Source organism: Lepeophtheirus salmonis, chromosome 3 (genome assembly GCF_016086655.4).
Source record: "Lepeophtheirus salmonis chromosome 3, UVic_Lsal_1.4, whole genome shotgun sequence".
Classification (NCBI taxonomy): Eukaryota; Metazoa; Arthropoda; class Copepoda; order Siphonostomatoida; family Caligidae; genus Lepeophtheirus; species Lepeophtheirus salmonis.
In genome coordinates this window covers 42,987,615-43,002,061 of record NC_052133.2, presented here as the reverse complement: position 1 = coordinate 43,002,061, position 14,447 = coordinate 42,987,615, and the positions used below count along the sequence as shown (strand labels likewise).

General features: G+C 31.1%; 2 protein-coding genes across 3 annotated transcripts in view; both read right to left on the bottom strand.

The window, feature by feature from the left end:
- The window catches only part of LOC121115149 (intraflagellar transport protein 74 homolog), a 36,287-nt gene extending 33,482 nt beyond the window's left edge, over positions 1-2,805 (bottom strand). The window contains exons 1-2 of one of the 2 annotated variants that reach the window (XM_040709331.2): positions 2,715-2,805; positions 2,458-2,625 (exon numbers count right to left, since the gene is read on the bottom strand). In XM_040709331.2, the coding sequence (XP_040565265.1) occupies positions 2,458-2,625; positions 2,715-2,717 (171 nt within the window). In that variant the 5' untranslated portion in view covers positions 2,718-2,805. The remainder of the gene's footprint in view (positions 1-2,457; positions 2,626-2,714) is intronic. The other variant, XM_040709332.2, reaches the window with a different exon arrangement.
- A 7,651-nt stretch (positions 2,806-10,456) lies between these two features.
- LOC121115148 (uncharacterized) lies at positions 10,457-13,188 on the bottom strand. The gene is made up of 4 exons (XM_040709330.2): positions 12,451-13,188; positions 11,241-11,552; positions 11,012-11,171; positions 10,457-10,875 (listed from the first exon to the last, which is right to left on the bottom strand). The coding sequence occupies exons 1-4, from the start codon at positions 12,559-12,561 to the stop codon at positions 10,706-10,708; spliced, it is 753 nt and encodes a 250-aa protein (XP_040565264.1). The 5' UTR covers positions 12,562-13,188; the 3' UTR covers positions 10,457-10,705.
- Between the last annotated feature and the right edge of the window lie 1,259 nt (positions 13,189-14,447).

Here is a 14,447-nt window from a genome sequence, read left to right as displayed (position 1 = left end):
AAAGAAAAATCATTAATTGGGGGGGGGGGCTACAGCCAATCCAGCCACCCCCAGCGGACATCCCTGTATGTGCACGCTTTTTTTTACTCTCTATACAAGACGCCGTACACATAGTAGTTCAAGGGGTTCAGATCCTGCGAGCTAGGAGGCCACATTCCCTTTGTCTAAAACATAAACATAAATGTTGGTTTTACCGGAATGAATCCTATTTTAATTACCCAATTTGCACAGACTGTACAAAGTTAAAGTTCTAGCATAACACGACATATGTTATTATAAATTGAGTAATTTTCGTCCAAGGCGTGCATCCGGAACAGAGCACAAAATAATGGCTTCACGACGTTGGGGATATGTCAAGGATTTTGTGTTTTTCCTCATATAGTTTTGTTAGCTAAATCTGATTAGCACACCTTCATAAACACTCAGAGTACCGATATATTGAGCTTTAAACTTGTTCCGGATTTTAAATCTCCTTCCTGTATATATTCTGGCTTTTTACAAGTTATATATCGTAATTAGTACAACTTTAGAAAATGTTATGTTCTGAATACAAGCCTAAAAGAATTATAACTTCCTCAATGTGGTCCTTTCACTGAAAAATTTCCCCACCACTAGGTTAGATTATGGGCCGTTTTAAACTTAACCCCTTATAAATTTTAAAAGATCCGAAAAAATATTTAATAATATAAAAAAACATATATTAGATAAAAAATTTGACAGTCCCTTCAAAAATTTTGATATTCTTGTCAACTTAGATAATTGAGGGTCATACTCATATATCAAGTAATAAAGTAGAAGGCTTGAGCACACTTGTTCCGTTGATATTTTTTGTTTTGTTTGTTTTTTGAAAAATTTCATTCGTAAACTTATTCCCATTCTTTTTTTCCAAATGAAACGATGACAACGTGATCAATTTTTGTCTAAAATTATTTGACTCTTAAAAAATCTGTGTTCTTGGAGTGAAGAAACTTTTGAGCTGTCCCGGATGACGTCATTTTTTCCCTGTGGCGTTTGTAATTTTTATTCCATTAGCAGAATTTACCTGGTGAATTCATGGAGTTTTAGTAGTTAGTTAATAGAGTAAATCTTAGCACCCCTGGAACCCAAAAAAGTATTTCCTTAGGCAACTAAGTTTGGACAAAAAGTCCTTTCCTAATCGTTGTTTCGTCACTAAGGCTAAGGGATGTGTGTCATTGGAGAAGAATAAACAGGACTGGAGGAATGAACGGGTACATGAATTTCGTTCAAAGATTATTATGGTTGGTCAATTAATTGTTTTTCATTTAAGCGCACAAAAATGAACGGAAAGCATGAACGGCGCTCACTTTCTACACAATGAATTAGGGACAGTTAACATGGGGGTTTTCAAGTGTGGAGCTTCTACAAGGCAATTAATGAATAATACCAACTATAAATTGATATTATCATTTGATTTTGATATATTAATATTACATAGTTATTATGTATTTATGATTAATATAACTGTGGGGATTTGAGCTATATAATCCGCCATAGAATGCTTATATTTTATTAATTTGTATTAAAATTTTCAAAAAGTGCAACATTAATATATAAATCATCCATAGAATATGCAATTCAATTATTGCATCATCCTCATCTCAAGTACTATAAATCCTTCATGTAAAATTATTCATCTAATTTTTGGTTGTAACTTGTATAATTTGCTCGTACAAGTTAGAACTTTTAGAAATCCCAACTTGTACACAACGTATATTTATGATTTTTTTTTTTAATTTAGAAGACAATGATTAAGCCCCCCCCCCCTACCCCCAAACACAAGCACAAAAAAGGGTCTAGCGACTTCACTGCTGGTATGTACTCTGCTCATAGCCGATTTCTTATAATACTCCAATAGCTATATAACGTTTAATTTTAGGTCATATCTCACAAAACTTTAGCAAAGTGAGTTCATGAAATTTTACAACTCATTTATCTTTTATGGCCAACTTTTTATCTCCTATAAAACCATTGGTTTTGTATAAGGTGATGGGGTTATTTTATCACAAAAATAGAAACAATATTAATATCAGAATAATATATAAAACTTTATCGATAGTTTATTTTCCTTACAGACAAAAAAAATAGTTGAAGAATAAAATAAAAAATCTCAATAATTTTTTTTATCAACTTGAAGCATTTATGCTTCGGACGTACATATACCTACGCATACGATATTTTTGTATAATTTAGAGATAGAAAATTGTTAAAACTGTCAATAACAGAACGAGTATGAAATATAATTCAAAGCAATATCTATTTCAGTAAAGTTTATATGCATATATTTGAATATGAAATAAAACTTATTTTTTTACATTAAAATACAAGTAAACGAGGTTGCGTGATAAATGCAAAAGTGTTCCGGGGATATTAAATGAACTAAAAGTGTAAACTTTAAACAACTATGAACAATTTAAAATAATTTTTAAATCATATTACGTTATAGGTTTTAGCAGATCCTGTTTTGGGTCTATTAATAGGCAAACTATCACTCACATCCTTGTTTCCATCAAACATCCATTCCGTAACATGATTATTATTGGTTCTATTAGACGATAATCGATCAGCAGCAAGGCTTGTAACAGGTCTGGATGGTAAATTTCCATCCTAAAAAAAGAACAAATATTCATATTGATATAATATAAAAGCTATGATTCATTTGGGTGATTATTTTATTTAATATATTAAAATTTTACCATTTTTGTTCCGTTACACAACTTTTGGGACTTGCTGGATATTCACATAGAATAATGACTAATGTGGTAGAAAGCCTATATGAATCAACCTGAAGAAGGTATGGTTTGAATCAGATATATATACCTACGTCATATATTATATAGTCATTTTCTTATAATGGAGAAAGGCGGATTTAGGTATTATTCGTTCATTCTATATTTTGTAAGGTAATTCCTATTGTAGGGAAAACAGATGGAGCATACATAGACGTAGGGGAGTCGAATGTTGCCCAAACGTATCTTCTAGGCGATAATTTTTTGATTTTCTAGAATGAAGAAATATTTTTTGGAGCGGCCTTTCATACAAAAATTATAATTGTCTTTTTTCTAAAAGATGTCAGTTCTTTTAAAGTATTTTTTGATGATCTTATTATTTAAAATTCTTCTTAGTGTATATATATAATTTTTTTAAATATGTATCCAACACAAGATTCCTAGTCTTAAGAGTCCCCGTAAAACCTGTCCTACTATTTCCCGGATAAGCCATCAATATTGATAGTTTTCACAGCACCCCCTCTCTCTCTCTCTACGTCTATGAACATAAGTAGTGATGAAAATCGTGTGTATTTTGGGCATGCTAAAAATACGAAAATCAACAGGGCAAACATGACCATTTGAAGAATTTTTTGGAGGAGAGCAGCTTAGCTGTCTTTACGTTTCATTAAATCAGCTACAATCAGCAGTGACAAGGGAGGAGAAGGTAATAAACAACGAATGTTTAATCAGGTTTTGAACATAATTAAATGTAGTAGAAAATAAATTTCACTTCACAGAAGTTAAATAATAATGACAACAGCTGATGAATAAAAAATTCATTCTTCAGATTACCAATTCTAAAAAAGCAGACCAGTTCAAAAATATAAACGGTTTACATCACTAAACATAAGATTAAAATAATCGCTTGGCATTGCATACACTCTAGTATTGCCAGCCAGCAGTGCATAATTTGAGATGATATTCTCAAATAGATAATACGGTTTCTTTCTTGGGATGTTGTTTTCTGGGATTTCTTGGGGTTTTACATTTACATCTCTTATTAAATAATATCATAATATAAGTTTCATTTAATTATTATAATTATATATTCATACCTAGTTTACTTTTATTCTGCTGATCGGGATGTCTATTAGTTATTACACAATTATACAACCCCAGTTCTGCAAAAAATTAGCTCTTTCATCAATATATATTTAATTTTGTTTTATCGCGGGTCGGATTGGGTAACGTCATTCAAAAAAGGGGACCCTCAGGTTTTATAAATAAAAAAAACTGACTATATTGTGATTCTGATACAAATGAAGAAATTGAGAACCGAGAATATATGGGTAAGAATAGCCAAAAGTCAATTATTTTTCAAAAAATGAATACCTAAATTTCGCTCAAGTTATTATTTCGTGGGCCTACAGCCAAATTATTGTAACTCAAACATTTACTTAACATACCGGGTAGTCCGTTGAAATCTAAACCCTTACTAAATCAATAATTAATTAAGAAAGGTTATTGAAATTAATTTATATTTCGATATATTAAACCATAAACAATTAGTTACAAAACAGAAAAAACCTGAGCCATCTAGCTTATATATAAGTCGAGAAAATGGGACTTGAACGTGATTGACGAATTTCTGTTCGCACACTCCAAGCAGTTGGCGTCTCCATGATCACCGTCGGAGCCGTCAGGAAGTGAGAAATGTTGGAGTAACAGAAAGGTTCTGTCAAAAAGGCTCAACTGGGCCCGGAGGGGTTAAAGAAAACACCCCTAGTCAAATCCCCTCAAGTCAATGAGGATCCAGGCAAGAGATCTCGGGATTTCACACCAGAATGTTCAAAGGCTATCAAAAGAATGGGTATAAACAGTTTTGTGAGGATGGAGAGTCCACTTTTGATACCAACAATGAAATATACCCATCTCCTCCGTTGCAAGACTCTTTTGTGTCAATTTTGACCCCCTTCAGACCTTATGCCAACCCCTTGACTACTCCTTTTGGTTACATGCCCCCTGGAGTCCATCATTGCCGGTAAGGGCGACTATATTAATGGTTAAGAGAGCTCATACACACATCTATTTATAGCATTAATATTGTGGAAATTCTATAGTTAATCAATAAATTATATCTTGGTGAAGTTTAAAGTTCAAAGTGTTCAGATTTTAATTGACCACCCTTTAATTAAATAACAAACTTGAAAGCTTGGAAACTCTGGTGTGTTTTTGTTTTTTATATGAATAAAGATGTTTGACAATAAAATGGATCTGAGAAATTTTTCTCATCAGTCTGAATGTCGTTGTTGTTAAAAATATATATTATACTTCTAAGATAACATATAGGCCATAACACTAATATTTTCAACTCTTGATTTACTAATGGGACGCCCATATTTTTGGGATCCCTTAATTTAAAAAAAAAAACCTCAAATATATTAAACCCTTCATAGTTAATCATTATAGAAACGAATAAACTTTAACTTATCTATAGTTAAATCAATCCCATTATTGATAAACATATTTTATATTTACAAATGTTATATAATGACCCCCCTCCCTTCGCCATCCCCACTATTAATTATTTATAATGACTTTAGATGTAATGGCTATGACGAACGAAGGAATCTAAAAATACCAAGGAGTGTTCCTATAGCTTCTTTAATAAAGCAAAAATTATCCTTATTATGATTATGAAACTGTAATCTCAATTAGTAAGAGCTTCTCTATTTAAATAGGAAGTTATACATAATAACGTCTTATTGCTTACTTAGTAAATGTATGCAATTTGTAACGTAGATTCATGATTGTTTATAATATAATATTTAACTTAAAAGAAGTGTAAAAGCTGAATAAACTTCCTTTTGATTGATGAACGAATAGGAAAGGTTAAAATATTTATACAGTGGCGTCGGATATATAAAATGAAATTCTTTCAAAGATAAGTTTCAAGGATAGTAAAGTCGTGTTGGACTATTATTGATTTACAACTTTATTTCATTATTTTTTTAATTATGTAGGTGCTAAACATTTGAGTTCAAAGTGTCCCATTATTTTGATAATATAAAAATGATTCATAGCATGCTAACAAAAAATGTGATCTACTATGTAAGTGATTGGGGTATATATTTTTTTATTATACATATAATTAATTAATTTGATGGATGATACATCTTATCCAAAAAGGTCTTATTGATCATTATTATAATTGAATCCCTTTATAAATAGTAGACTTTATTTCTTATAATAGATTAAACTCACCATTTAATACATATTTCAATCAAAATATATACGGTACCTATAATATTAATTTATTTACATTGTAAATGCTCATAAAAAATAATGGATTCAGGTGTCAATTGATATTTGATTTGAATATCTGTCGTGTAAAATTAGAAATAAATCGATTTAATTTGAGCATCATAAATATATACTACATAATTACTTAAGTAGTTTACGATAAATAGAAAATCCCAAACCCTTTCATATCATATAAAATAACATGTTATGTACATTGTAGATAAGATTTTTTTTAGTTTCCTCATGCCCTATTGACCTCACAGGGTTTTTTTTTATTTAGTTGGCTATAAGGCGCCTAACTTTAACCGGCTAGACGACTACATTTTTTATGCCGATTTTCAACACTATTTCTAACATTATTCGTTATTAATCAATTGATATATTAGACTTCATCAAGGTTTCGATCCTCAAAATCTTGGTCTCGGATAGGCTGGCCTTGATAACACACTTTAATCACTGCATACTAAAATAAGAATTCATTTCTTCACTTCATTTAAATTTTATAAACTTACAGATGGAATGTCGATTTCAATTTAGCACATTTGTTTTTGCTAGTACACACAAAAATACAAGGGTGAAGAAAGTATTAACTTCGAAGTCGGAGTTATAAGTATATTTGAAAGATAAGAGAACATTAATTATGGATTAAATTATAATATGTAATGTCCACATATTATTTAGTGGGTAATTGTTGATATTTTCTCTTATCAAAACTTGTAATTAAAAAGTCGATTAAACTTTAAACAAATACGTGAAATTCTGATGAAATGAACATTATTACATCAATCAAATTTTGAATATTTGATGAATATATTTATGTCAATTTAGATTATAAGGGGAAAATGGTACAGGAAAACGGCAGGGAAAAAATGGGAATAGTAAAATATTAAAAAAAATGACACAGTGGAAAAAATGGCAGAATTCTGATGAGCTGATTTTTATAAGTAGGTTATAATAAAGCAGTAATTATCGACCCTTTTTCAAAAGATATGTATTTACATCACATACATATAATGTACATTTTTAAGCATAAATAAAACCAGGTAAATAGTGAAAAAAAAATCATTTACATCAGTTATCCTGTAATACAGGTAGCTTGTCGTTAACTCATCTCATGAGTAAATTACCCACACAAGATTATTTCTGAACGGATTCAATATTTTTTATTTACTTTACAAAATTTGTCAAATGAATTTTTCCGGCTCACTTTTATCCCTAGATACAGCCTATTTAAGAGGTAGAAGAGGATGGTAACTTATCTACATTTAACTTTTATAAAACCAAGGGGACATAATTAAAAATAAAACCGAACAAATTTCTCTTTTTTATATGGCAGGATTATTATAAGGAGTCGATAAAATATAGTGTTGAGCTTAAAAGAATTGTGACATTTTTCCAACTTTGTTACTTTTCCTTTTTTTTTCTAACACCATCAATTTAGGCTACTTGGAGCATTGTCTTCTCCAAACTTAGAATCAATATTTACCTATATCATTGAAAAATTTGTTTCCCACTAATTCCCCATATAAAATTTTTGTTACAAAGACGATATTTTTTCCTTGATCAAGACAAAATTTCCGTAAAGGTAAGGACGTCCTAAGTTATAACTTATAACTTATAAGCAAGCTATATCCAATGAAGGGACTAGAGCTAGATGAAAAAAGTGCAGCTAACTAGCTTGAAATGAAAAAAATTAATCCTCTAACCTCTGAGTAATCAATGTGACATTTTAAAATAAACAATAGTCAAGTACAATAATTTATCATCTGGACACAATTCTGTAGTTTAAGTACAATGAAATTCAAATTATATTTATATTACAGGCATCGTTTTAGGGAGGGGCACAAACCCCTAGTGCCCGCTTCCATCATGTCATCAAAATATATAATCTTCCATTTTATTCGATACTTCTAAATAATATATTGATTTGATTATGATAGTAAATATAATTTTAATTTAAACTTGTCGAAAAACAAACTGATCTATTAAAAAAACTTTTCATATAGATAATATGTATTTAATTCACTATTTATAAAAGCTATTTGTAGGTCATTAAAATTTTTTATGCATTATTATTTTTCTTTTTCAAAGTGGCTTAATCAGCTTAAATAAATAAAATAGAAACATACTTATTATTTTTTTTTATTACACGATTACTTTTGGATTTAACGTATGTGTCTTGTATATTGAAGCTGTGATAACTGATAAGGCTTCAACGTCAAAATATGTTGGTACGCATACTAAAGGATTTAAGAGTCAAAATATTAAGATTTTCTTCTTCAAACAACAAAATTATCATAGAGAATAATATTGATTCAGTTACGTTTATAAAGAATACGTACTTTACATAATATTTTCGTGGAAGTCAATGTTCTTAAATTTCATACAAGTGATTTGCACAAATTAATGTATATTTCCGTATTTTTGAAAAGCTTTGAAAAAAGATTATGTAACGCAAATTCAAAGGTAAAATTATTTTAAAAAAAATGTTTTTATATGAAATTACGACAAAAGTATCTTACTCTTAGTCATAATGAAAGTTTGAGTGTTGAATGAGTATTATGATTAATTAATTTCATGAATGTACCAATATACTTTCCTAACTGTTGTTATAGGTATAGAAACAAAACAAGGGCTTCGTCATTATTTTCTTCCTACGAAAATTAAAGCAGGAATGAGTCATTTCCATGCAGATCAAATCAATCCATCGGTATAGTAATAATACAGTCAACCATGTATTTAACGATCAGGCAAGCGACTGGTTAGAGACCTCTCAAACCAGGTTTCTTATTTTTTTACCACTCTAAATTTAAAAACTGGATATGGCCTCATACTGCAGTGACACGATTAAAACAGGTGGCCGTTAGACCAGGTTAGACTGTATATAAATATTACCTCTTATTTTCATGTTATTCTTGAAATATAATATTCATTTGTTAATGATGGGTCCAACGGCTTAACATAAGATTTTTGGCTTAAATATTCATGACACATTCAAATCTCTTTGATAAATCTTAATTTTCAACCTACTAAGCTCTGTCATGAAGTCAAAAATAAAGCAAATGTTAGTAAAAACGTTGCCAATCAAATATTATACTCATATGGACACATTTTCGGCTATATTCTGAATCATAATGGAGTCTACGAATGTCAATCAATTTATATATGGTTTCCGGTTCTTAAATTAACTATAAACTCTCTAAGTGGATGTCATAAGGGATGTAGTCAATAAAAGTATAGAATTTTTCACTTAGAAAAATACTTATTAAGATAAACTAAGACTTTATCATACATAAATGACAAAAAAAGGTGCGCGCTATACGCGGTATACCAATAACAATTTTTTTTTTTTTTTTTCAATTTTGTAATAGTAAATGATCTATTAAGGGGAAAAACTATATTATAACTTTTCAACAAATGTTTTTTCATTTAATATAGATATTAACATATTTATTAATTGTTCTGTCTTGACATATGTCGACTTTTATGAAAATTTACTAATTCAATAACCCTCCAGAACCTCTAAATATTGATCAATACTCTTTATGTCTCTTCATTTTTTTAATTTAAAGGAACATTTTTGGGACTATAAAGTTACATTTAAAAAAGTTACTGTTGTATCGTAATTAAATCAGTGACATAACGCTCCAAAAAATGTTTCCTTTAGTTCATTATTAGGTAGGATATTTCTCATTTAGAACCAATGGCATAAATGCAATGGAAGAAAAAAAACACTCCTACTTCAGCCTCCTACACTTTTTACTGTTATATTTATGTAGTTTCATGTGGTAGGCTAAACTGTATTTGTAATTTAAAAATGCATGCAAATTAATAGTTCTAATCATCTATAATAATAAAAAGTCTGCTATAGTTATTTGTAAATGATGTGCCTTAAATGTTCAATTATAAAACTCATCAATCGTTGAAGCTGTTATAATTATCATACAAACAGAGACAATGGTGTGATAAAGGAATGAGTTTTTCATATATATATATATTATTTAATATAATATTAATCCGGCGAAGACTAAACAACTAAGAAACTGGTCCAACATTTTCAAATACGTATTTTTACTTTTTAACATAGTTTCTGATTTGTCACATTAAATGAATTATTTTTGTTTTCTGTTGTCCGGGAATGAATGAACGTAATTAGATATGTAGACTTGGCCCTGAGAATATGTTGTGGACTAGTATTAAACATTTAGAAATATCAATCATTTTGAAATAAATATTATAGAACACGAAAAACTAACTTACTGGTAACGACAGTGAGTCAGGAAATAGGAAAACATTTTAGCATTCACAATATGAATTATAATATTTTTCTGATTAATTGGAAAGTATTTTTCATGACCATATGCACATATTTCTTTAATATATATATATATATTGACTCTTGGTAATAAAAAAAAGAACAGTTATTTTTAGTATAGATATATATAGTTATATATTTATTTGATTTAAAGTCGTTTTTTTAAAACAATATATCGACCAAATATAAATAAACGTAAATAGACTATTTACAAAATAAAACTGAGAAATTATATGATCTCTTTATGAATTTAATGTATGTAAGTTGGTAAAATAGGAATAAGAAGAGTTAGATCCTTCATACGAAAAAGGACGATAGTAAAATTACAATTGGTAATAATATCTAAAAATATAAAATACTAGGCATATATTTCGCGACTCAAGGGTTTAGAGTATGAATTAACAGTTGGTGATCTCTTTGGCTCATCCAGAGCATAAGATCCTTCGTCCTTCTTCCGCATCCGATAAACAATGAACATGACGAAGAGAATGGCACACAACAACCCAACAACAGCACCACCAACGACAGCTGGAAAAAAAGGAATTAAATTTCATTAATTTCAAATTTGATAAAAAATGGTCAATATTAAATATAGTCACATAGAGGGCATTACAAAGCCAATAATGCATATATAGTGGGTTAAATTCAAGATTGAAACACTCACCAGCCATGATACCAGGTTGAGCAAAGAATGATGCAGACTTATTTTTAGTTTTCGGACCCGTTATTGAAGGATTACCACCTTCCAGTTTAGGAGTTGACTGAGTACTGACAGGAGCTTCGAATGAGATATCATCTGAACGATTATCCTCGAAGAAAGGGTCCTGTAGAGTAATCATGGGGAATGGAGTTAATGTTTTGTCTTCAAATGAATGACTAAAGCCCTTGCTTACCTCAGTAGAATCAACTGGAGGAGAAATAGGAACATTTCTACTCCTCTCGTCGCTGCTATCGTAGTTATTAGAATGGAAGTCATCAGTTTCAGAAACTGTTGCACTTTCTCCAGAGTTCTCAAAATAATTATCGACATCTTCTTCTTCTTCTTGATCTATTCCTTCTGGAGAAGGATGATCCACGGAAATGCCGTATCCTGAGCCTTCATCATCTTCTGTGTCATCATTATATGTTTTGATGCTACCATATGACCGATCCGTATTCTGATCAAATTTATCTCCACTGCCTTCAATACCCACGGGCTGTTTTTGCTAAAAGAACAAATAAAATTATAATGGGGATCAGTATCAAAAATAATAGGTGATTTGAGTATTTTATTCTTCGACATAGTAGTATTATATTTTACTAATTTACAACTAAGAAGTAACCCAGTAGGAAAAATGATATGTCGAATTCATTTTAAAATACTTCATCTTAATGGAGGCCCCCCAATTAGGGTCCCTGTTCATTTTTTCCTAGGATGTATGAATAATATTAATCATCATAGATACAGGCAAAATACGTTCAACGTAAGGGCGGGGGTGAATAATAGTAAGCCCTCATCAATAAGGAAACTGCCTTTTTGTAAACGAAGCTTCCTAGACTTTGGGTCATGTGTTTATTTATAAATGATTGAAGGATGAGTCAGCAAGAGGGAAAGAGACATGTGAAGGAAGCAAAAGTGGGCACCCACTAATTCTTTGTTAATCCACTAATTAAATCCTCTTAATGCAAAGTTTTGTCAAATGACCCCCGGATACCCAAGGAATCCATCTAGGTCAGAGATTTCCAACAAGGGAGAAATGCTGGATAATGCTACCTTCCCATTCGTTTGCAATGGGCCAAAGTAAGTTTTGATGTGGTTAAAGATCGGGGGGCGCATTGTCTCGGTCAGATAGGCTGCTTTCTGCCTAAGAGTGTTAGTCCTTGAGACCTTTTATCTCACTTGACCCCGTTGAATTGGGGCTGAAAGGCCACATGACCAAGGTTTATAAATCTATCCATTTGAAAATTGGATTTGGGTGAGGCCATTAAGAAGTAACTCAAAGGGTGACTTCTACATTCAAATCTAAGTAATTAAGGTGGGATGGGATTAGCGTTCCATCTTAGTTAACTAATTAGCGATTCGCGGAAGTGACGCATGAGGGAGACATGTCCTCTAGGCTATACCTTAGCTCCTTTTTCTAGATAGACCCAATCCGTGTCTTTCCAGATGTAATTGGCTTGTATGGAACAGAGTTGGAGGAAGAAGAAGAAGGTGAGGACCTTGAAATAAAACATAGTAATCGTCTTTCGAAAATGTTGCGATCAGAATTAAAGTCTGAGGAGTCCAATGACGAGCTCTACTTGAGAGACGGAATATCAATCAATCAATCAGTCAGTGAGGGGAAAAGTCCATCCCTGGCGATACTCGAGTGGCGGCTAGTAGAGATCTAAGGCGGAGATTCCCTTCTGTTACACATTATTACTTAAGAGTCAGCACAAACACTTTGAAATCTTTCAACTAGAGGCACGCACAATTCACTACTACTTCACTTCCCAGTAGAAACACACTCTGATTATCAATCATAGGAATGAGCTGCCTTTTGGATATTAGGAGAATCCTCCAAACTTTGTCAAACTCCTCGTCAATTTCTTCTCTTTTCTAATTCTTTTTTTTTAATCATTCTTCCTTTTTTTTCGTCTCCTCTTTTTCTTTCTCCCTTCTTCTTCTCTGGCTGCTACACAGCAGCTACACAAGCTACGCTCGTCTCTTATTACCCTTTTTTCTTTCTTTCATTCTTTCTTTCTTCTTACATTCCCCTTCTCTCTGCAGCTCAGCGCTTGCCCTAACAGCAGTTCTTTTTCATTCTACTCCTCCTCTAGCTTCCTCATGCTTCTGCTCCGACTCTTCCTACTACTACTACTAACATGAACCTAAAACAGCATGCTCAGTCGTCGTAGTCTGCAGTATTTAATAATGAATGTTATAATCACTTGGGTTGACATGTTTGTAATGAAAAAACTACCCTTAAAAATTAGAAAAACAAAAACAGTTGGTTCTTCTGTACTTTTTTCTTTCATGCTCATTATTTAATAGGTTGTCTTGGTGTTGGCTTCTCCCTCTGGACTAAGCACTCTCGCCTAAATTTAGTCTCAATTGCTTTTAAAATACATAGTAAATTAAATATATAAGAATTTAAATATAAATTCTAAGGACTAACGCGATTTTAAATGTAGAAGGTTCTCCTCTGAATAGAAGTAATTCATTTTCTACCTCAAAATCATATGATAGGCAGCTGATAATTAACAAGGATCTTTATTCAGTACTGTATAACCCTGTGCCGTGCTCTTCTTTTGCTTACAAAATGTCATTTCTAGTTAGGATATCCCTACGTCTGTTTGAATGAACATTATTAGAATAAATATTATGCACCTCGAATGTGCAATGAGATTACTCCATGGGCCGTTCTTGATTATTAATTATTAGCTAGCTGTGTGAATATTATTATAATTTATATTCCGAGTGGTCACATTGCTTAAATGAATGAATAGGTGGATGTACTCTTTCTCATATGTGTAACATTTTACAGTACTTTTTCTAACTAAGTCTACTCGCTATCTCTTTCATTGTTGTAGTTTGTTTTGAGACACCATGACGTCTCGCTCAACGACCGCCACATGCTATATATTAATGTTTTAATTAATGAGTATGATATAAAAATGGCACATTATTAATGAAATATATGATGTTATTATTAACGACATTGTTGATTATAGTATTGTATATATTTTTTTCAACTCCCCCCTCCCAAGACACATAATTATGGGCAGCTCAATTATGAAAATCACTATAGATATAATTTCTTCACTTTTCACTGCAGGATGTCATAATTGAAGATGACGCCATCTTGAGGGTTTGTAGTTCATATCTTGAATAAATAAAGAGTTTACACTTGCTCTGAATACCATGTTCTTCTTGCATATGATAAAAAGTGATCTTTAAATTAAATCAAAGAAAATATAATATACTGAAAGTCCTAATCAAATGGCTAAATTTGTTTAATTAATATTTTTGGGGATCGATTAAGAACAGTAAAAGTATAATTAAAGAAAATATTGTATTATCCTTTCCATTAATAGATAATTTATTGTCTACACTATGGAAATAACATTGTATAACGATG